Source organism: Notechis scutatus, chromosome 8 (assembly GCF_049901735.1).
Source record: "Notechis scutatus isolate UNSWTSFEM ecotype Mainland chromosome 8, rNotScu1.2, whole genome shotgun sequence".
Taxonomy (NCBI): Eukaryota; Metazoa; Chordata; class Lepidosauria; order Squamata; family Elapidae; genus Notechis; species Notechis scutatus.
Genome location: NC_142016.1, coordinates 632480 through 656278, shown reverse-complemented (window position 1 = coordinate 656278; position 23799 = coordinate 632480). Strand labels below are relative to the sequence as shown.

The 23799-nt window shown below is 47.5% G+C and overlaps 2 protein-coding genes across 2 annotated transcripts; both read right to left on the bottom strand.

Moving 5' to 3' along the window:
- Positions 1-7331: 7331 nt before the first annotated feature.
- Positions 7332-16736, bottom strand: RRAGC (Ras related GTP binding C). The gene is given in 8 exon segments (XM_087970420.1): positions 7332-8537; positions 9076-9224; positions 9854-9996; positions 14329-14443; positions 15642-15841; positions 16101-16304; positions 16384-16533; positions 16536-16736. Coding segments are annotated over 8 exon segments (1278 nt in total). The 5' UTR covers positions 16704-16736; the 3' UTR covers positions 7332-8388.
- A 6004-nt stretch (positions 16737-22740) lies between these two features.
- MYCBP (MYC binding protein) lies at positions 22741-23595 on the bottom strand. The gene is made up of 5 exons (XM_026673661.2): positions 23449-23595; positions 23292-23364; positions 23136-23184; positions 22921-23050; positions 22741-22826 (listed from the first exon to the last, which is right to left on the bottom strand). Exons 1-5 carry the CDS (start codon positions 23461-23463, stop codon positions 22782-22784), a joined length of 312 nt encoding a protein of 103 aa, XP_026529446.1. The 5' UTR covers positions 23464-23595; the 3' UTR covers positions 22741-22781.
- Between the last annotated feature and the right edge of the window lie 204 nt (positions 23596-23799).

Here is a 23799-nt window from a genome sequence, read left to right as displayed (position 1 = left end):
TTCCCTTTGCCGAAGAGGTAACACAAAGGGAGGGGGGGGGAGAGAAAGTAGTCTTATTCTTGCATAAGTCCAAATATAAAAATCCAACTGGGGGGGAATAGAGAAAAAAAGGAAAGAGAAAATGCAATTCTGTCAACAAGCAAAACACTGCCACTATATGTTCGAGGCTCTTTACTAATCAAAAAACAAAATTTCCAGTTCTCTTTTCAAGGTCACTTCAATCTTCTTTCTTCAATTTCAAATCCAGACTCCAGCTATCAGTAGTTCCACAGAAGAACACCTGCAAACAATCTACATGCTCTTCCCACTATCTTTTCAATGAAAAGCACAGAGTCCTTGAATGTAACAGCAAATGTATCAACAAGAAAGAAAGAAAGGAAGGAAGGAAGGAAGGAAAACAATGTATCCACGCCTCCAGGTGGCAGCGCTACTTATTTCCCTTTCCTTTCCCTTCCCCTCTAATATTAAAATCAGGAATAATAAAAAAATATAAAGAATCTAAAATTATTAAAAAGAAAAAGCAAGAGAATAAAAAACTTTTCCAAAGAGTTATTTTGAAGGGAAAAAATAAAAATTAAAAAGGAAAGACCAGTCCAGTTTAAAAGTTAAAAAGTTTTAACAAAATCCAAAATTCCAATAAAAAGAAAAAAAACACCTTCAGGTTTAATTTGTGTTTAATCTCCCTTTTTTTGGAGCGTTTCATTAAAAGGAAACAAAACCAGCACCTTGTGTCTGTGTTCTTCACTGGCTTCGGTACCAGGCCCAAATTGGGGACAACAATCTGAGGGCTTGTTTGGGATTCCATGCCTGGATTCGATTGAAAGACACCAACGACCACCGGAGGAAGGCCCCGACAGGTAAAACTAGTGGCTGAAAGATGTGTGAATGATCTGAAATAGGTGAAAATAGATTCCATCAAGTGATAGTTTACACACTCTTTGCTACTTTGGATCTCAAGACACGGAGAAAATGCACTCTTGGTTTTATCTATTATAAGAACACATAACCTCACTTGGGCAGAGTACCTGAGGAACAGAGACTGGAGAGTGGGGTGATGGAGTGACAATTAAAGATGGGCGTGTATGAGAATAATAACTGTTGGGAATGCCCCCTCATGGAGCCAATGTGGGAAAAGGATGATGATGGGGACAATATGAGTCTATGGAATTATCAATCCATAGTCTTGTATGGAATCCAGAAAGAACTTCCTGAAATTTAGAATCTTGCAAAGGATTATGGAATTAGGCAAAAGAAGGATGAGAGTCCTAAGGATTTTCTCAAAAGAATATACCAGGCTTTCAGGCAATATACCAATTTAGATCCTGAAGCTCCAGACAATCAGAAAATGATAAACAAGATTTTTATAGGGCAATCAGCAGTAGATATTAGAAGAAAGTTAATAGACAGTAGAAGGCAGTCTGGGGAAAGATATTTCAGAATTGGCTGAGCTAGCTTAACAGAGCAAGAAGAAAATAAGAAATCCAGAAGGTTCAGTGAAATGCTATTTTCCTAGCAGATGCCCTTAGACAGGTAAAGGGGGGAGGAAGGGAGCAGCAATCCAGAAGACATAGGCGAGGAGGGGGAGTTCAGGGAATCCAAAGTAGGACACCCCACTCCACCTCTAGTAGAGGGTGTGGAAGAGGAAAGGTCTCCTTGGACCCAATCAGTGTGCTGCATGCAGAAGGACGGACCTTGGAAGAGTGAATGCCTGATGGCCATAGCCATGCGAACAGAAGAAGAATGAAGAGGCCAGGGACAAGGAGCCATTGTTCCCCCTATTCCTGAGCCCCACCCCCAGTGGAAATCAGGGGATCTAAACACAAGATGTTAATAGATACGGGAGCAATTAGAACTGTCCTTAATAGACCTGTTTTTCCCTAGACTGCTGATGAGATACCTATTGGTGGGGCTTCAGGAAAGGTTATTTCAGCCCCATTTTTACAACCCTTAGAATGTAAAATAGGGTGCACTGGGTTAATTCACCAGTTCCTGTATGTTCCAGAATGTCCAGTCTCACTCCTGGGATGAGACATCCTTAGTAAATTACAAGTGACCATAACATGCAAAGGGGGACACATAAAGATGAAGAAACCCCAAGAAGAAATATGGAGAGCAACTGCCATAATAATAAAAGAAGAAATTTCTCCAATACTACCAGAAATAGAAAATGCCATGAAACCTTGTGTTTGAGCAGCAGACAGCCAGGGAAGGCGGTATTTGTTAAAACAGTCTCAATGGTCTTAGCCCCTGGGGTGGAGCTGGAGGTGGGAATAGGCAGCCAATATAAAGCAATGTAATATTAAATAGGAGGCAAAGCAAGGTATCCAGCCCATTATAGAAAATGTCCTAGAATGAGGACTCATAACTCAGATGATTTGCTTTTAGGTAGCAATACAAGGGGAAAGTGAATAGAAGGGATTATATTGCTCTTGAACTGGCAACCTTAGCTATAAAGGATCTAAAACAAAAGTCCAAATTGCACAGCAGGAAGTTAAATACTTAGGGCATGACATCTCTGCAGGACAGCTGAGACTATTAGCCCCAAGGAGGGAAGGGATCTATCAGTTAAAGCCCCGTTAACCGAAAACAACTAAGAGGCTTCATGGGGATGGCTGTTTTTGTAGAATTTGGATTCCTATGAAGCAGTTAAAGAAGGGTGGGGGAGGGGACAGGGAAATATTTGGATGGACCAGAGAATGCCAACAGGCGTTCATACAATAAAAGAGCGAGCTTATTGGCTTAAAGACTTGTCAATCGGGGGAAGGCAAGGGAACGATGGGTGACCAAGGGTAAAGGGGAATCTTATTCTATCAAATGCACCCAAGGATTCTTTTATCGCAAATACATGCAAGCACGCACTGGGGGGCAAAAGCCCTGGTAGACTTTGTGACACACTATGCAGGAGGCATACTCTCTACTCTGCTGCCACCCAACTGGTAGTAGTTTGTCTGACCTGTGCCAGAAATAATCCAAAAATGGCCAGATACCCACCCGTAGGAGTCCAACTTAAAGGCAAATACCCAGAAACCATTGGGAAATTGACTTCACTGAATTACCTAGAAAGCAAGGTTTTAAATGTTTTGGTACTACAGGTAGTCCTCAAGTTACGAATATTGTAATGGAGCCTGCCCATTCCATTCGTAACCCGAGGTTTTGCAGGAGTGAATCCTGTACCTTGAACGAGATCACTCCCATCTTTTCCCTATGCATTTGCTAATTGAATGCGCAGTTCGTTAAGTGCACATGAGATATGTCTGGGTGGGGATGGCCAAAGGGGGTCTAGTGATGGAACAGGCCCCAAGGCCTCCCTAACCCACTAGGATACCTCATGCTTCCCTGTCCCTGCCACGCCGGACTCATTCACCTTGCAAAGTCTCCTCTCTGCCACGGTCTTTGCCTGAGGAGAGGAGAGTTGATGGAAGCTCCTGGGCATGAAAAGTGTTTGCAGTGCCCGTCTCCTGCTCCTCGCCCCTCCCCCAACCCCTTTCCTCCACAACACTTTTTGTCTGGATGGAGAACTGATGGAGACTGCAAATTGCTCCATTTCAAACTCCATGCCTAATTTGCAAGCAGACGAAGCTTCCACACTCCGTCAGTTCTCCATTCGGGCAAAATGTGTTTGGGCATGTGCGGGGCATTTGGAAATGAAGCAAATTGCCTTGTCAATGTTCCAATTAAACCCTCCATCCTGATTCAAAACTCAGAGACAAAGTCCATCAAAGTAAGAATTATTAGAGAAGTCATGTTGGCACATCATGATGGAAAAGTGTTAGAAAAGTGTCCCAGTGCTAGCGGAAAAACGTTGGGGATGGGAGGCGCAGGAATGGCGAACACTTTTCTGAATAACTTCTCAAAAATTTCTTTTGAGAGCAGAATCCAGTTCTGAGTTAAACATCTCCATACCTCCCTCTCGTGGTCAGAGTGTTGTTTATTTATTTATTTTCCTCTTTCTAGCCTATCAGAGTTCATGATTAGGATTCTATGAATATCACCGTTTGATGATTTATGAATGTATTTTATGATGATTATGATCATGGTTTATCACTTGTTGCTTGTATGTACATTGAGAGTTTACATACTAGAGACAAATTCCTCGTGTGTCCAATCACACACGGCCAATAAAGCCCATTTCTATTTCTATTGATGCCTGTCTTAGGGACAGGAGACTCTAAGCAGCCCAACAGGTTTTTGTTCACAAACATACAAAAAGTGTCAGGCTGAGATTTGGGGTGGAATTTCTTGCTGAAAATTTGTGGGTTTTTTGCTTTTTTTTTTTTTTTAAATGACTATATTGGGTGCCTGGGGAAGAAAATGCCCCTTTGTTGGGTCAGAGACAAGAGTCTGAGTGGCCAATTTTTTTTCTTTCTAAATGCAAAAATGGATGCCACGAGGAGATTCAGGTGCCATTTCATGTTGAAAATGGTATTTTTTGCATTTTTAAAATATTGAGCATATAGGGTGACCAAGGAACAAAATTCCTGAGTCTGAGCACCCTATTTTTTTTCTTTCCAAATGCAAAAAACCCTGCATGGATGAGATTCCACATGGAATTTCATTGCAAAAAATTGTGGGTTTTTTGGCTGTTTTTTTAAAAATTGACCATATCAGGGGCCCGGGGAACAAATTCTTGATGAGGGGGGTCAGGCAGGGGTGGGATTCTATCAGTTCGCACCTATTTGCTAGAACCGGTTGTTAACATTCTGAACAGTTCGGAGAACCGGTTGTTAGAAGAAATTACTGGCCTAATCCTGTAAGGAAGGCAGGAAGGAAACATTCTGGTGTTGCTTACAGAACCTGCCTCTCTGTTACCCCTAATTACATTCTTGGCAGGACTAGACTTCCTGTCTCAGGAACTTCTCTGGAGTTTTTTCCCCCTCCTTTGCTGGTACTTTGCTGGTGTGGAGTGACCATTCAGTTACAATGGCACTGAAAAAAGTGACCTATGACCATTTTTCACACTTACGACTGTTGCAGCATCCCCAGTCATGAGAGGCCAGGCAAGGAGATGCGTGCTTCGATGTGAGTGATATTGAGTTGGCCACACCCAGCCAATAACGACCACCAAGCCATGTCCACCCAGTCACATGACCACCAAGCCACACCCATAGAACCGGTTGTTAAAAAATTTGAATCCCATCCCTGGGGTCAGGCACACAAGAGTCTAAGCGGCCCAAAAGTTTTTGTTCCCAAACACAAAATAGGGAGTCAGGGCGAGATTCAAGGTGGAATGTCTTGCTGCAAAATGGTGTTTTTTTCTTTTTTAAAAAAAAGACTGAGCATATTGGGTGACCTCCTGTTTTCAGCATCCATCCGTTTGTGGACTTATTCCAAGGCATTGCTTGGAATTGAAAGCAGGCCCATTGAAGTGAATGCCAAGCTGCCTTTCAGTCAGCAAGGGCCCCGATCCAGGCAAGTGTCGAATTGCAAAAGGAGTCACCTCTTCCTCTTTGCCTGGTCCGGGGAAGCCGGAAAACCAACTGTTTTCAGGATCCGCTCCTTATCTGCAGTCAGTCCAAGGCATAGCTTTGACTTGCGAGGAGGCTCCTTATAGAGAATCCCGGACTGCCTTTCATCTAGAAAGTGTCCCACTCCAGACAGGCATTGAATTAAAAAAAAAAAAAAAGATGCAGATATTCATCTTTTCCCTGAACTGGGGAATCTGGAAAACCCACTCCTTGTCTGCAGAGTTTTATTTAGGCATAGCTTTGACTTGCAAGCAGGCTCTTCGAGTGAATATAGAGCTGCCTTTCAGCCAGCGAAGGCCCCGATCCAGGCAGGCGTCCAATTGCAAAAGGAGTCCCCTCTTCCTCTTTGCCCTTGAGGGGGGAAGCTGCCGGCGGAATCAGTCCAAGGCATATAATGTGGTGTCCCACTTGGAGGGCAGCATGGCTGGATGCCTGGTGTTCCTGCACAATGCTGGGACAGGGGACGGAAGCTGTAGGAGGCCATACTGGAGTGGGAGCCCACTCGGCCCAGGAGGCCATTACAGAGTTTCCTGGGCACCACCTGGCTAAAGGCAGGGAGAGGGGCGAAATCAAAACCCAGCCAGCCTCTGGAGTGGTCCCTGGACTGCCAATCCCTTTTGAAAAGTTGAAGTGCCTCTTCCCTCTGGAGCCGATCTGGAAACACACCGACCCAGAGGAGCCCTTTGTAATACAGGCAGAGGCCAGCGGTGGAGCAGTGGGGCCAGTCCTACTCCAAAGGAATCCCAAAGGGCAATTACAGCCCTGTGCTTACACGTCTTACACGCAGGTTGCCCAACACTGGAAGGTGCTGCATTATCAGGGGAAAGGCATCTTGTGCAGTCCAATGGGCTCTCCTAACGTGGAGACAGTTCCTGGAAGGGAGCACGATCCCCTTTGAGGTCTGGACGAATCCTAAGAACCTAGAAGCTCTGAAAGCAACACCCCCCCCTCCCAAGCTGTCCCTTAAGCAGGTTCGGTGAGCCCAATACTTTAACTGGTTCAATGTCAGGGTGATGATTTAACAGCTGACCAGCTGCTGTAATACTGCAATGATGCTGCAATGATGTAATGCTGGAATGAGTTTTTTTGGGCTAACATTTTAAGAGGCTGTATTGTAAGAGAGGCCCGGTGAGGGTGTATCTCTCCGTATGTGCTCTATGCTGGTTGCCTGTTTGTTCAAGGCCTGAATTAAAGTACTTGTATGTGTATATGTTTTTTGTGCATAAAGCCAGAAAATGTAAATACAAACTTATTTACTGTATTTGTTCCTGAGTTGTCTCACCTAGTCACATTGTGTGCCTTCTGACACTCAACTTCACTCTTCAGTGCCTGCCAGGGAGAAGAAACTTCCTTGCAGATGCCCTCTCCCACAGTCCGCAGCACAAGAGAGCCTGAGAGACAGGGGTGACTCTTGCTGGCTGAAAGACAGTTTTGCATTCACTAGAAGGAGCCAACTTGCTCGACAGAGATGTGGCTTGGACTGACTCTACAGACAACAGTGGTTCCTGCAAAGAAGAGTGGGAAAAATATCAAAAAGAAAAGCAAGGATAGTTTCTAAGCTACTGTAAGTAAGGTGTTTGAAAGCTGCAGTTTCTACCAAAGGGGCTATTCCAAAGTAATGTCTGAAAGAGTTTCCCAAGAGAATTACATTACTGTTTTTGCAAAAACAGGTGGTTGGTTTTGCTTACAAGTTGAAAGGAAACATGTCTAAGCAGAAGAGAGGATTTCTGCAAGGTATTTATTAGGAACGGCAAACCACTACTAATAACAGCTATTAGGTCCTTGGTTAGGACTTGAACTCTTAAGTTTTTACCAGTCCCAGACTGTGAATCATATTTCCTTGTATTTAATTCAGAGGAGAAACACTTGTCGAGATAAAAGGTATTTTATTAATATCTTATCCCTCCAGCCAGGACCTTCTGGCAGAATACAATCACCTGTGAAGAGCGTGAAAGCATCTGTTAAACCTTCAACAAACTCACACTGACATTTTGAGTAAAGAACAGAGTCTGAGGCTCTGGAAGTGCTGTCATCATTAAGAGAATGGCATTTGCCTGCCAAAACACAGATGATCTACAGGAAGATTCAGAGAAAACATTTCATCAGATGGAAAGTATTCCTACTGAAGGAAAGTTCACATGTTGTTAAAACTGAGCAAACTTGTTTGCAAATTCTAGCAACCAAAACCTGTAATTGCTCCGTTCTTGTCAAAGCTGTATATTGAATGACACTGAATGCATTCTAGCCGTGTTGGCCACGGCAGCATGAAGTGGACTTATTGGTAAAGAGCGTGAAGGTGTCTCCTGATCAGTCGTGTCCCACTCTAGGGGATGGCGCTCATCTCCGTTTCCTAGCTGAGGGAGCCAGCGCCACCCAAACCCGCTTCAGGGGGAAAAATAGCGTAGAAGAATCAGAGTAAAAAAAACAGGGCACGAATGATTGCAGGCACTGATACCGAGTGGCCAAAAGCTTGGCAACTCAAGACGTGACCTTTCAAACAGTTCTGAGGACAGTTAGAGCTAGAAAAGCAGACGGGCGTTTTCATTCCATGGGTTTGCAAAGGAGAGGTGGCTTCTTTCAGGCATGACCACAAAACAATGCGATATCTCAGGTGGAATGTGTGGAGCGTATACTCAAGTAACTTAAGAACTACTACGCTTGAGTTTCTGAGCGCCTGGAGCACATCGCCTGCTGCTGAATCCGGAAACAAAGAAGAAAGTTCCCCCGTGGAGGAGAGGCTGCCTGCCCAATGGCCACGAAAGGCACCCCACAGCCTCTTGGCTTCCCCTCAGTCACTCCTGGGGAGGGCCACCTCCGCTTGCTTCAAACAAAACGGAGGACGTCGTGCCGCCCATCCTCCGTGCTGCCGCTCCTGCCCTGACCCAGGCCCAGGGTAGGCAAGCCAGCCCCAGGCCGTCCCGACTCAGTCCTCCTTCGGGGTGCCGTTATGAGTCGCTGCTTTCAAATTGGGAATGTTGGCTTGATGGCCGCAGGAGCGGTGAGAGGAAAGGCCCACCTCAAAGACCTCGTGGATGGCCTTGCGGAAGCAGTGGAAATTGTAGTCTATGAGGCCTGCGGAGAAAAAGGGACGGGGACCAAAGGGAAGAGCGGCATCAGCTGGGAAGAGCTCAGGAAACAAGAGGTGGAAGCTTTGGAGACAGATTCAGATTGTATCAATCCAAGCAGTAAGTCAAGGGCTACCTATGCTGTCTGGCATTTAATGTAATTTTTGGATAATGCTCTTTTTCTGTGATTGTCATTTGTACAACGGTTCGAATACTGATTTTAGAAAATTTACATGGCCAACAGTTACAGTTTTGTTGAACTAAAAGATGAAAAAAAAAGGACATTCCAAGCAGCCACCACTTCCAATGAACTGAAACATTTCTAATGTTGCTCCCTGTATGATACTTGGCACACTTGAAATATAGCCCAACTTTCACCTCACTAAGATACAGTCGGCTCAGACTAAATATTTCAGAGGAGACTGCTTTACCCTGAGATTGAAACAGAGCGTACTTTCTATTTTGGAAAAAAGTAACAAAATTATGATAGTTTTTAATGCTTCTGTTTGGGCTGCTGGTCCCAAATTATGAGGCCATTTGCTCACCTTTGCGCTCAAAGCTTTCTTCTCTGAGGATACACACCAAGGCTAGAAATTTTGTCACTTCTTTTAAATATAAAACAGTTGTGTTATTGAGTTTAATAATTGCCATAGATTCCTCGTCATATGCACTACCGCTGCCATCTTCTTTTAATCTAAAGTAGGTTGAAGGAGAAAGACTGTTCAGCACACCTGAGATTTAGACTGAGCATTTAAACTTGATACAACTCAGATGCCTCAGATATTTAGGCACTTCAGTTGAAAATGTCTTTGTAGGTCAATCAAGTTAAGAAGCAATTGTATATTTCTGAGTTTGTCATAAATTGTAAAGAATATAAATCTGTTGTAAATTTACAATCGTCACAATTTATAACCACTTCAAAAATCTACATTTGTTTTCTTAGTTTGATTGGCATCCAAAGATATTTTATCCAGAAAATATCACAATACTGATGACCTTTGCTATTTTATTTAATTTATATCAATTAGGTAACTCTGGGTAGCAGTTAGATTTTGATAGAAATACCTGTAGCGTGATCATGACATGAGAGACATATGATGTTTGCTCAGGATCCTGGACAAAAATCAGTTTTGTTGACAAAATCATGCCAACGATAAGCAAAGAGGCATAGCACCCCCCACCTTGTAAACTAAATCCTTCACAATTTTAAGGTTATCTTGCATTTCTCAAAAACCCCTGAACAGTAAAGGATCTTCTGAAGTACTCAGAAGCCACCAGCTTCTTTCACGGTTGTTGTTCCATACTTTCAGAGCATTTACTTACCCATATATGCAAGAAACATCAATCACAACGTCAATCATGTCGCAACATAGCTCATAGGACTGCATGTCAACAGGGGAACTGTCTGTTGCAATATAGATCTTGCTGACAACATCAAAAAGAAAAGCTTTCTCAATCCCAGAGTTCTTCAGAAAATGAAAAGACAGGTTTAAATTAAGATTACATCTCACAAATACCCACATTTGTCCCAAGAGCCATTTGCTTTTACTTGTTTTGCAATACTTTATTGTATATACTTAGGAGATAAAATATCCGATGTGGTAGGAAATCGGGAGGGGGGAGTGACAGGTGATAGGGAGCAGAGCAGGGATTTGTACCAGCATCCCACAGCCAGGCACCCTGAGAAATATGCTGATTACCCCCAACCCCCAACCATCTCAGTATTCTCAAAACATCTTGGCCATCTTCAACACTGTTACTCTGTTATTCTAGATAGAAGACTAACATCAAAGAATATACATTTCTGTGTAAATGTTCTTTTTAAAAAATCTTCTAAATTTGGGGAATTATGAGCATAAAAATGGAATTTTTTAGATGTTGGAAAAAGAATCCTTTAACGAGGTGTCCCAGTGCCCCAGCTGAGGGCCCAACAGCCCAGCTGAGACGGAGAGGAGGCACAGCCACCCAGCCAGGCAGCCGAGCGGAGGCCGTGAGCTGCAAATGGTGGCCTCTGAGCAGCACGGAAACAGGGCAAGGTGCCAGCAGACCAGCAGCTGAGAGAACACGGCAGACCCTGAGCAGCAGCCATGCGGAGCTAAGGGGCAGAGGAGCGGAGAGCTCAGAGCAGCAGCCGAGAGCAGTGTGGCAGACCAACTGGGTAGCAGTGGTGCAGAGCTACGTATGATAGCAGGCTGGAGGGCCCACAGCAGCGGCGGAGAGCAGCACTGCGGAGCAGCAGCTAAGCAGAGCAAGGCACCCAGGTCAGCACATCGTACCTGAAAACCCTGGCAGTGTTGAGGTAACTGAAGGGCAAGAAGGCAGCTTGGAAAAGGATAAGGACACCACACTTGTGCACAGGGAGGATAAATTTTCAAGGGAGGATATAGAGCAGGGGTGTCAAACTGGATTTCTTGGAAGGCCGGAGCAGCATTGTACTTTTCCATGGGGCGGGGGGGACCCCGCATGGACGCCTCCTGCAATACCCTGACGACCAAAATGAGCCACAGGGGTGGGGGTGGGGGCGTGACCCATTTTGGCTGCTGGAGGCACCGCAGGCCAGTCCTTTGCTATTTCCGGATTTAAACACCCTTCAGTTTGACACCCCTGGTGTAGAGGGTTAAGAGCTAAGGTCACTAACTTTTATATACTATTGTAAACTGACAGACACTTTGTAACAGGGAAAATACATTTTTTGAAATTTTTTATTTTTTAACAAACCAAAAACTCATGAAGATAAGAGACTGACATTATAGTGACTTGCAAAATTATTGTCTGCTACAATGTCTTGCCCGTCAACGACTTCTTCAACTTCAACCACAATAACACATGGGCAAACAACTGATACAAACTCAAGGTAAACCGCTCCAAACTCAGCCACAGAGTGGTCAACGCCTGGAACGCCCTACCTGACTGCGTGGTCGCAGCCTCAACCCCTCGCAGCTTCAACCTCAAACTGTCTACCGTGGGCCAGTGTGCCTACCGCCCCTGTCCTACTGTCCCCATTCATCTGTATTTACTCCCTGTGTTCATGTTTGTGTTCATACCTATACGTGTTATCCTGCACATGTTTGACAAACAAATAAAATAAATTAAAATGTCATATATTTGAGCTGATGCCCACAGAAGACCCAAACTATATATGTGTCAAATGTAAAGTATATGAATTACTGGAAGAAAAAGGGTCTAGAAGCAACTCTAAGCATTCTGAAACTCAATGAACAAAGCGAGAATTCCCAACCTAAACAAGAAGACTACACCCAAATTAAAAACAATTGGGAGCAAAGAGCTTCCATAAAAAATGATCCTATATATCAGGGCTGTCAAACTCGCAGCCCGCGGGCCAAATGCATCACTTGCTGGCCACGCCCATGCCTAGTTTAGCGAAGGGGGGAGAAGTCGCAATACGTCGCATGACGCTGCCATGACGAAGCAAATTTGACACCCCTGCTATATATGAACCTAAAGAGAAAGATGGATGGAAACCTGTCGCTTTTAGAAGAAAACAGCAACCAAGAGCGAAGCCTGGACTATCTACCCTCGTCCACTCCAGGGAAGCCCTTCTGGAACGGAACTTCCATAGCCTCCCCCTAGAAGAAAACATGCACACACTCACAAAAGAGTTTCACTCATCAATAGTTTCTAAAAAGGAGACACAACCCAAGGAAGAATAGTATCCTAGACTTCCCTTGGGGGGAGGTGAATATTGTGATAGGAGATTCAATTCTTTGGGGAACAGAAACTATAGTCTGCAGACTGAACAGTCAATCTAGGGAGGTACGTTATTTCCCTGGAGCAAAAATCAAAGATGTAACTGAGAACCGTACTAAAATAATCAACCCCACGGATTACTACCTCTTTTTTCTCCGACACATGGGGGGACCAACGATACAACAATGATTCTGAAAAGAGTAACAAGAGATTACGATTAGCTAGGGAAGAAAGTTAAAGGATTGGGAGTACAACCACTTCCAACAAAAGGTCAATATCCAATGAGGGAGCAAAGGATGTTAGAAACGGACCACTGGCCTAAAAACTGATGCCGTCCAGAGACCTTCGTCTTCCTAGTCCATGGTCTGCCTGACCTACCTGAAGGGCTCCTGGCAAGGGGTGGACTGCACCTCACAAGAACTGGAAAGAATACATTGGGAAAACGACTGGCTCATCTCAACAGAAGGGTTTGAAACTTAAATTGAGGGGGGGGGGGGGCAATCTTCAAGATCTTTAGAACCTCATTCCACTAGATAACCAATCATATAAGGAGGCAGGGAGTAAAGAGAAAGAAGAAAAAGAAAAAACGGAAAAACACAATGGAGGGTGATGGAAAGAATGGAAAACTCAGTTACAAAATAGGAGATAAAAGAAACATACCCAAGACCCGTAAAGGACTCAAATGCCTATGCACAAAAACGCTCAGAAACAGGGTGAACTTGACGTATTAGTACAGGAAGGCAGATATGACATAGCTGCCATTACTGAAAGATGGTGGGACGAAGCTCATGACTGGAATGTACCGATGGAAGGATACAAACTGTTCAAAAGAAACAGGCCTAACAGAAGAGGAGGTGGAGTTGCATTACACATAAAAGATCACCATAACTCTACAGAAAACCAGAGAACCAAGGATGAAAACCTCCTAGAATCCATATGGGATCCTTTTATATTGATAAAAGGGGGGGAAATGACATTGCTACAGGCCACCCACCAAGCAGAAGATATAGATGAATATTTTGCTACACAACTAACAAATGTATGTAGGAAACACACCACAATAGTAATGGGGGACTTTAACTATCCTGATATCAACTGGGAGACAAACCTTGCAGGAAGTGGGAGATCAAACAAATTCCTAACCAACTTGAGAAAGTCCAGAAATATTTCACAAGAAGAGTTCTCCACTCCTCTACTCGTTGCAGAATATCTTATGCCACCAGACTTGAAATTCTAGACCTAGAAAACCTAGAACTACGCCACCTTCGGTGCGATCTAAGTGTAGTATATAAAATCATACATTGCAATGTCCTACCTGTCAATGAATACTTCAGCTTCAACCACAACAACACAAGAGCAAACAATAGATACAAACTCAAGGTTAACCACACCAAACCTGATTGCAGGAAATACGACTTCAGCAACAGAGTGGTCAGTGTCTGGAATACTCTACCTGACTCTGTGGTTTCTTCCCCAAACCCCAAAAACTTTAACCTTAGACTGTCTACGATTGACCTCACCCCTTTCCTAAGAGGTCTGTAGGGGGCGTGCATAAGCGCACCAACGTGCCTACCATCCCTGTCCTATTGTTTCTTATGTATTCATAACTATGTTTTTACTTATACCTATTATCTTGTAAGCAATTGACAAACCAAATAAAATAAATAAATAAAATAAATTAAAAAACTTAGCTGACAACTTTGTCCTCCAAAAGGTAGAGGAGGGAACTAGAGGAAAAGCTATACTTGGACCTAATTCTTACTAATAGAGAAGAAGTGACAGAGGGAGTTGAAGCTGACGGACATTTAGGCGAGAGTGACCGCATCATTTTGGAATTCAATATAATGCAAACTCGAGCGATAGAACATAATCCAGCCAGTGTCTTAAACTTTAAAAGAGCTGATTGAGATTGAGGTAGGTCTGACAGCAAGATTAAGCAGTCTCCAACCCACCTCTGCTTTGAAGGCAACAGTTTTCCCCAAAATCTCTTGGTGTCAATTTCACCATCTCCTAAATGAAAACCACTCATTTGCTAACTTTCACCACATTATTCACCCTTCCAAAATGTGGAGTAATTAACTGCTACTTACTGATATAAAGATATTCAGCAAGTTTTCCAAAGTGGGCAGCTGTGGAATGAGCTTCTGCACCACCTTACTGAAGGCCTCAAATATTGAGTGATCATAGATGCTGGTCAAATAAAAGCTAAAAAAAGAAAAAAAGAAAAAAAAGAAGAACTCTAATTAGTTACCTGGTTTCAAATGTTACCTGCTGTTTTGGCCAAACTAATACCACTGATATCATTTCCCAACTGGAATCTGTTTTCTTTTGTCTATGTGACTCACGATTATCTAGTACAGTTATGATTTACTGAAACAACCTGGATCTGCATGGCACATTAAACCCTAATCAAATATACTGGTTAGTGCTTGTCTCTGAAAAAGTAGGCACTGGAAAAAAAAGATTATAAAATCTCCACTAACAGTTTCATTTCAATTAACCAATTAATAAACTGGTTAATATGTAAATAAACAATCTGTATTTATACCAAGTCAAGAAATGGACTAACGTGTGAAAGAGGAAAGAACTTTGTTTCAAGATGAACCAAATTTCAGTTTTCAGAAATTAAGAAAACGATAAAATCAGAAAAATACTAGATGAGAAAAAGTAGAATTGCTATCTGGGACAGCATTTCAGATTCAGAAAAAGTATATTCTCGGTTTGGGCTGTTCCCTTCCCCACCCAAAAATTAGTGCTGGATCGTTAAACCAGCGTGCAGGTCATTGAGTGGAGCATGAGGTGCCTCAGGCATGGGGAAGGCCCTTGGAAGCTGAGCAGAGGCCCAGCCCGCCTGCCCTGTCCCTCCCAAGGCCTCCTCCATCACCACCTGGATGCCCCATGCTCTACTTCTGACCCCTGGCCTCACAGGCCTTTCCCCACTCCCACCGGGTCTCCACAGGGCTGATTCCCACCCAGCAGCCCAAACACCCTCCTCCTCTGGGATGGATTGCCTTATTGCGCGGCTGCACGGCACAATTCTGGAAGCTGCTGCCACTTTCTGTGTGACACAATATGGTGGCCACATTCGGGTTGCCATCGTGCAGCCGGGAACAAGTTGTGCCATTTTGCTGCTTACGGCAGATTGCACCGTGGTTTCTGCAGCTTTCAGACCTTGTTAAGGCCGCAAAATGCAGCATTTCCTGCAACAGGGGGCCCCTTCCGGGCCAGGGAAAAACGGCAGCCACTTCTGGAACCGTGTCGTGTCTACAGCCAACCAGCATTTCTTTCCTGAGAGCTGTCTCTGTGCTGCTGAGGTGTTTTGGAAACCTCGGCTGCTCCGGCCTCTGAGCCCAGCTTCCAATTAGGAGCAGCCGCTGTGAGCAACTCCAGGCGGTTCACTTGCCTCAGGTGCAGTTTCTCTAAGCCGGCATCGGCCAGGTCGTCATTGGCTCTCTGGTGGATGTCCCTCTGGGTTTCAATCTTATGGTCGTCCGATAAGCCATCCACTTTGTGAATGAAAACTTCAAAGTTCATTTCTGGGTTGATTTTGTAGGCTTTGGAAACCGTAATGTGGAGCCTGGTTAGTGCTTCCATGTAGTCGTCCTGCAACAGAGAAGAAGCGGAGCCGTTTCTGCCAGAGGCGCTTGGTTCCCCAGGCCCCGTGAACGCCCAGCCAGGCTGCTCCGGGCGCCCCTGCATACCTTGGGCCTGCCCGGGACCCCCCAGAGCAGCTCCGGCCCTTCGGTCCTTTCCGGACCCGGGTGGGGAGGACCCAGGCAAACCGCGGCCCTTCATCGCGCCGTCACCCCCACCCGCGGTCCCTTCACACCGGGCTCGGCCGGGGGAGCCTCTCCTCGCCCACCTGCGCGTCAATGACGTAGATGAGCGCCCCGGTGCCTCGGAAGATGAGCTCGTAGTCGAAGGCGGGGTCGAAGAAGTCCATCTGGCCGGGGAAGTCCCAGATCTGGAAGTTGACGAAGGAGCTGCTGGAGACGTCGTCCTTGTGGATCTTGGTGGTGCTCTCCAGGAAGAGCGTCTCGTTGGGGGACATCTTGTGGAAGACCACCTGCCGGGCGCGCAACAGACGGGCGGCTCAGGCCGGCCCCCCGCCGCCCCCCGCCCGCCGCTCCGCCGCCCCACGGCACCTTCTGGATGGAGGACTTCCCGCTGCGCCGCAGCCCCATCAGCAGGATGCGGGGCTGCTTGGAGGAGTCGCCCCCGCCGGCCCCCAGCACGCCGCCGCCGCCGCCGCCGCCGGGTCCCGCAAGGCCGATCCCGCCGCCCCCGCCGCCTCCCCCGCCAGCTCGGCCCCGTCCTCCTCGCCCGCCTCGTCCTCGTCGGCGCCGTAGCCGAAGTCTTTGGGGAAGGCATCGGCCGCGCCCAGGCTGCCCGCGGGCAAAGCTGAGCCGGACGGCTGAGCCGGCTCCTCTGCGGCGCCCGCGGCCCCGAACGGCATGGCGGCCATGACGAGCCCGGCCCCAGGCGGACGCCCGGCCGATTGGGCGCCGCCGGGGCCACGTGACCCCGCGGGACCGCCTCCCTGCCGCTGGGCCGCTTCCGGGTCTGGCCTGCCGCGGGCGCCCCCTCCGGCCGGGCGGTTGCAGGGCAGCCAAGCGGCGCCCAGCCCGGCCCCCCCGCCCCCGCCGCCTCGCGATCGAAGCCGGGAAGGGAAGAGGCAGCGCGCCGCCAGGTTCGCGTCCTTGTGAGCCACGACTTGTAGGGAGGGCACGATCTGGTGCACCTGATGGACGGCGTGGAAGAGGCGGCTGTGGGGGAGGGGGAGATTCTGAGCTCCCAGAGGGGAATTTCCAGTGCAGGGAATGGGAAAGGTCCCAGATTTAATTGCACAGTTGAAACTAGCCCCAGCCTTAAGAAGGCTCACTTCTTCATAAGATGAGGCTGCTAGGCTAATATTTAGGGAAGATAAATGAGAAGAACTTAGCAAAACTACAAAGCAGGGTCCCATATTATGGCCAGATATTACATAAAGTACATAACCCACAGGCAAAACCTGGATTGACCATTACTTGAGCTGCAAAGCTATTTCCAGTTTCTTAATAATTTCCAGAATAAGATCTTTCAAAGCTGGGACATGAGAATGTATTTATTTCCTGGATTGCTTCCAGAGACAAAAGATGTAAAAAACAAATTCATTTTATTTCGGGTAGACTCTATCACTCCCTGGAAGCTCTATAAAATGTTGCCCCCCCTAAACCTTTTCCCACCTTTCCCCTTTGCTCCCGTATCAGACCACCTTCAGCAGATGAAAACTCTGATGATGTCACCTAGTTAGGGTAACCAAAGGTTTGCAGGAAAACCAGGGATCCCTCAGCTCTCACCTTCTATCCAGGCTTGCAGTGGAGAAGGAACTTAAGGAAAGACGTGGAGTCCCAAAGGTGCTCCTCCAAAAGGCAACTGGACTTTGTTTTTTGTTGAAGATGCTTCTCATCCAAGAAGCTTCTTCAGTTCTGACCGAAGGGTGGAGAATGAAAGGATTTATATTCCTTGTGGTCATTCTTCCATCTTCCACCATTCAGTCAGAACTGAAGAAGCTTCTTGATGAGAGGTGAAACATCTTCAAGGGCAAACAAAGTCCAGTTGCCTTTTGAAGAAGCATCTATGGGACAACCATGTCCAGGATGACTAAGAATCTCCATAGACAGAAAGACATGGAGGTTGGATGAAGGAAGAAGGCAGGGAATGGCTTAGAGATCACTTATTATAGAATAACTGAAAATGCCCAACCCCTCCTACAAATCGCAAAAAGAAACTATTTGAAATGCATTACTTAATTACTGAAAAGTGTTTAGTCTTTTCACTGCAAATACCAAATTGTCCCCACTCCTTTACTGTATAACTGGCTACTTTCTTTTCAATGGCAAGGGACTTCAAAAGCTCCACAGGCAAGTTTACAAGAAAGATGTTCCTTTAGCTGTAGTGGAGAATCATTCAGATTCGGGTTAACTGCTATACTTGGTGGTACCTTTTCCCTTCAGTGGGAATCTGGAGTAATCAAAGGTAGGAGGTGAGGAATAAAGACGAGTGTTTGCAGATTGAATGAAGGCTGAAGGAGAAGAGATGGAGAGATAGAATGAGGCATTTTAAGGTGAACCATTTGCAGGCAGAATTGGGAAAGTCCAAGGATATGGGGTAGAAAAGGTGTCATTGGGAAAAAGAAGTTGCTTCCCTACTTGTATACTGAAGAATGCTAAGAGAAGGAAACACAATGAACACATGAACACAAGCAAACCTGAGAACAGAAATAAGTAGGAGCTTATATAGTCTCTAGGAATTTCACCGGGCATCTGTGAATGGGCATACCTCATGGTTTACAGACAAACCCAATCTACAAACATATAGAAAAATATACAGCTATATTCTGTATATAAAATATACAGAAAAAGGCAAAATAGAACTTTCCTCCCACCAGTGGCAGATTCTTATGTTTCCTTTTAAATGAGTTTAAAACATTCCTTCTCCAGGAAACGGATGAAAATCTGGGCTGTCTCACAGTCCCATTTCTTGGGGAAGGGATAAGAAAAGGGGCTGGATGGGGAGCAACGGGTTGAAACTAAACCCTGGAAAGACCGAGTGGCCCTGCGTTTGGGGTTCGTTGGCTCAGGGAGAATTGTCATCTTTGGTCTTGGACCCTGTGCGTAATCTGGGGGTTCTCCTGGACTCGTGACTCCGGCTAGAAGAGCAGGTGGTGGTCGTAGCCAGGAGGGCCTTTGTGCAACTGCGGGTTGTGCGTCAATTACACCCTTTCCTGGACCAGCGGTCCCTACTCACGGTCACTCATGCCCTGGTCACTTCCCGTCCTGATTATTGCAATGCACTCTATACATGGGGCTGCCCTTGAAGAACATTTGGAAGCTCCAGTTGGTGCAAAATGCAGCGGCCCGCATGGTTTTGTGCAGACTGCGGTGTGCACGTGTCACCTCTCCTGCGGGAGCTGCATTGGTTGCCGATTTGCTTCCGGGGGCAATTCAAGGTGCTGGTTGTCCCCTTTAAAGCCCTTCATGGCTTGGGACCAGGTGAAATAGGGATAACCGTCTACATGACCCATTAGAGTGGGGAGGCAAGGAATGCTGTGGGTCCCGTCCCCTAAGGATACACCTGGCGAGACCCAGAAGGAAGGGCCTTCTCCGTGGTGGCTCCCTCTCTCTGGAACATCATCCCCCCAGAGATTAGAATGGCCCCCACTCTAATACTCTTCCAGAAGGCACTGAAGAAGACCTGGTTCTGCCAGCGGGCCTGGGGAACCCAGAGTGGGATGGAGTCCATCAAATGGCTCGGGTGATCTGCTGGGGCGGGTGGGTGGGAGTTGGGGGTGATTTTTATTTTTATTTTTTTCCAGCTTTTGTTCTATTGTACTTTATTAATTTACTTGATTCTTTTTGTTAGTTTTTATTTTAAATATGGTTTTACGTTCTGTAAGCCGCTTTGAGTCGCCAATATAAATTCAATAACTAAATAAATAAATGGAAAAGGGGGGGGGGGAGAGTTTCTGCCCACATTGCTCTGTTGGTCAGGCAAACCAAAGTGGGTGAGTTATTCCCCATTCCTATTTCAGTAATTACTGGAGATTTAGAAATCTCTGATGGATAAAGACGTTAAACAGTTGAGTACCAATAGCACTTAGACTTATATACCGCTTTACAGTGCTTCACAGCTCTCTCTGAGTGGTTTACAGACTCAGCCTATTGCCCCCAACAATCCTTTTACCGACCTCGGAAGGATGGAAGGCTGAGTCAACCTGCTGGAAGGTGAAGCGTGGGCCCACAGCACCGGGCATCAGCAATGGGGCTGGACAGTGTGGCTGTTGGGACACAGGTGATCTCAGGGCTCGGACTGCTGGGAAAAGACCCCCTTTGCCTCCAGCATCGTGCCCAGCTGGGGCCGTGGGAACTCAGCCCTTCCTTCATCTTCCTCCACAGTCAGCGGGAGTGTTTCCTGGGGGTGGGAGGTTGACAGCTCAATGTTCCTTTCCATATTTACATCGCAGAAGATTGGGAGGTTAACATTTCCCTTGTAAAAATAGCCCCATGACAAACAGCGGTTGCACTGAAGGCACAACCACTGGAGGGGAGGAAGTGGAAGCATTTGCTACAGCATCATTCTGTGACTTCTCTTAATCTGAGCTCTACGCTCAAGAAACCTGGGTGTTAAAATAACAAATATAACATTTATATGATATCATATACAAACATTTATTATAATAAATATAGTAAATCCGCTCTTTCTGAAGACTTAACCTCGGTGCTCCAGGCTGGTTGGAGCCCATCCAGCTGCCCACTCAGCAGGCCCTTCAGGGGACTTGCCTGGAAGGACCCTGGGCAGGCAGGGGGGCAGCGCTTCTCTCCGGGCAGGCCATGCCCAGCAAGGGTTCACAGGTTGCCATGTGGATAAAGCCCCGACTTAAAGCTGCTGGAGATCAGGGGGCTACAGACCTAGACAAAAAGAGGAGTTGCCGTTGCTGGTGGGACAGTGACAGGGGGCAACATCCGATTCGATTAACAGAGGTGGAAGGGATCTTGTAGGTCACCTGGTCCAACACCCCACCACTACCCAAGCAGGAGACCCTACACCATTTCTGACAAGTGGCAGTCCAGTCTCTTCTTGAAGGCCTCCAGTCATGAAGCTCCCACAACTTCCGAAGGCAACTTCTCTTCCATGGGTTGATTGCTCTCCCTGTCAGGAAATTCCTCCTTATTTCCAGGTTGAATCTCTCCTGGATCAGTTTCCATCCATTGTTCCTTGTTTGCCTTTCCGGTGCCTTGGAGAATAGCTTGACCCCTTCCTTCTCCCTGGGGCAGCCCCTCAGACATTGGAAGGCTGCTCTCCTGTGTCCCCTGGTCCTTCTCTTCTTCGCCACGCCCGGTTCCTGCAACCGCTCATCGTATGTTTGAGGCTCCAGTCCCTTCATCTTCCTGGTTGTCCACCAGCCTGTCTTCCCCGCCGCAACTCTTCCCTTCGTCGCATCCCCGAGGAACAGGCGCTCCTCCGGGTGTGGCCCGCCCTGCCTTCCCTTCTAGTGGAGCGAGCTCCGCGGTGCGTCCGCTGCCTCCTTGTTGGAGACGGGGCGTTTCCCGGCCAAAGGAAAGGAAGGGAAGGGCGGGGCGCAGAGCTTGGCCGCCCCCTCGCTTTGCCTTTCCTCGCTGCTGCGCCTCGTCGGCGCCGTACGGGATAGCGGCTATGACGACACCGGCCCCAGGCGGACGCCCGACCGATTGGTCACCGCCGTAGCCACGTGACCCCAGCGGGACCGCCTCCCTGCCGCTGGGCCGCTTCCGGGTCCGGCCCGCCTCGGGCGCCCCCTCCGGCCGGGTAGTTGCAGGGCAGCCAAGCGGCTTCCAGCCCGGGCCCCCCAGCAGCCACCCCCGCACCTCGCGATCAGAGATTCGAAGCCGGGAAAGGAAGACTTGAGGGCAATTAGGTTTTAAGTCTAACAACTCTATGTATCCAAATAGAGGCTTAAATTAGTAGTTTATCCTAAAGACTAATTTGTTACATTTGTAATTATAGAAAATATCTTGATATTAGACTTATTTTTTTGGTCTTAATTTGCCCTGTTAGAAAAGTTTACCTTACTTTACACCTGCACTTCTCAGCTTTTTATCTTATTAGTTTTCTTTTATTGCCATAATCCTTTATTATTTCTAAACTTGAAGTGATGCTTTTATATCCTTTTTATTTCCTTTCTCCAAATCCTAGGCACATTTCATCTTTTCACCTAATAAATGACACCTTAACTCTAATATTAGCAATTATTCCAGAATATATTAGTACAACATTGTCACTGATATATAATTTCAGAATGAAACATGAACATATTTCTAGGGGGAATGTGTAAACCTTTGATACCTAGAAATAGATAATCCTCAATTTACAGTAGCAAATGGGATACCATCATGGAGAGATGCAATCGTGGTTTTTTTTTTTACTTATCCCTTAGTAATAGGAATCTCTGTTGTCCAGTGCTATCACTAATTGAATCCCACATTATTAGATGTGGCTACTTCCTACTAACTTCCCACAACCATAGTGGAGAAGCTGGAAAAAACTTGCAAGTCCAAGGACAACAGGCAAGTGGCTGCTGCCCAGTGGGAAAAGGAACAAGGGTGTGTAGATCAGGAAGGGTGCACAATAGTGTGGATGAGATGTGTAGATTAGGAAGGATGCTTTGGGGGGAGCAATACCGGTCAAGAAGGACCAGCCCAAGTACAGCCAGGCTGGGTGAGGGTGCACATGGGGAACATGCAATGATGGAGTGCTATACAATCAGTTGCAAGTGTGAGCCAGTTGCCAAATGCCCAGATTATGACCACAGGTGTGCTGGGGTGGCCAGAACTCCAAAGAGCGGTTGTAACCACCATTTGTTCAGCCTCATTGTAACTTGAAATGGTTGCAGAACAAGTTGCTCAGCTCTGCACTTTATGGGGCTGGCCTGAACAGCCCTCCAAGTACAACTTGGCCACAAGAAAAAGATGCAAGACCCCAGACACGCATCCTCCCATATCTTTTATTGAGGCTTGGACAAGGCTTATTCTCCCCGTTTCTCTTCCTGTGGCGGTTCGTACTGGGCCAGCTGAAAAGGAGGGCAGGCGGTTAGCTTCGCCCAGGCGCAGGCCATGCTCCCTAGCAGCAGCAAGCCGAGGCCTCCTCCGGGGAGCCTCCTTTACCTTGGCTTTCAGCTTCCGGTTTTCTTCCAGGAGGGCTTCGTACTTCTCCTTCATCTCGGCCACCTCCAGGCGGAGGGCTTCCACCTCGGGGTTCTCGGGCGCCGCGGCTCCCAGGTGGTGCTTCAGGAAGCTGGGAGGCGGCAGTCAAGGGCCGTGGCGCCTCCCAAGGCCCGCCCCTCCCCCCGCTCCCGTCCCCTCCGCCCGGCCAAGGATACTCCAGGGCGCAGCTGGGCTTCTCGGGCTCCTCGTACAGCGCCACCAGCACTGCAGGGCGAGAAAGCGGAAGCGGCGCTGGCGACCCGGCGGGCAGAACCGAGGACGCCTCGCCCGGCAACCCCCCACCCCGCCCCTCCAGCGCCGAGCCGCCTCACCTTTGGTCAGGGTGTCCATCACGCCGGACTTCTCCAGGTAGCGCCGGAACTGCTCCCGCTTGGAGTCGGCGGCCTACACCGCAAGGCGGGCGGGAAAGAAGGAGTCAAGCGCGGTCCGCCCCCCAAAGCCCGGTCCCGCCGGCGCCCCCCTCCTCACCTTGTAGCTGGCCATGGGCGCCTCCGGCTCCTCTCGCTGCTGCTGCCTTTACTGCTGCTCTCGGGCCACCCGCGCAGGAAACGGGAGGACGCGTGCGCCGCCGCCCGCCTCTTGAGCGCGCCGCGGCGTCCGCGCGTCGCCATGGACACCAATTGGCACCGCCCCCACGGGCCCCTCCTCTTCCGCCGCCGGCTTCCCTTCTGTGCTTTGGGCGAGAGGTGCAGGAAGAGGGCGGGGCTTTCCTCTGCGCGAAGAGGAGGAAGTCCCACCCACTCCGTCTTGGCCGAGTGAGGCCCTCTGAGAAGCGGTCGCCTGGCCTCCTGGTGCGAAGCCTCGGCCGCTCCGGCTGAG

Excerpts from the sequence above, each read along its gene's own strand:
- MYCBP (XM_026673661.2), bottom strand. Across the intron at positions 23,185-23,291 it reads GATGGACACCCTGACCAAAG|TGCTGGTGGCGCTGTACGAG; the intron begins GTGAGGCGGCTC and ends CTCGCCCTGCAG. Across the intron at positions 22,827-22,920 it reads ACCGGAAGCTGAAAGCCAAG|CTGGCCCAGTACGAACCGCC; the intron begins GTAAAGGAGGCT and ends CCTCCTTTTCAG.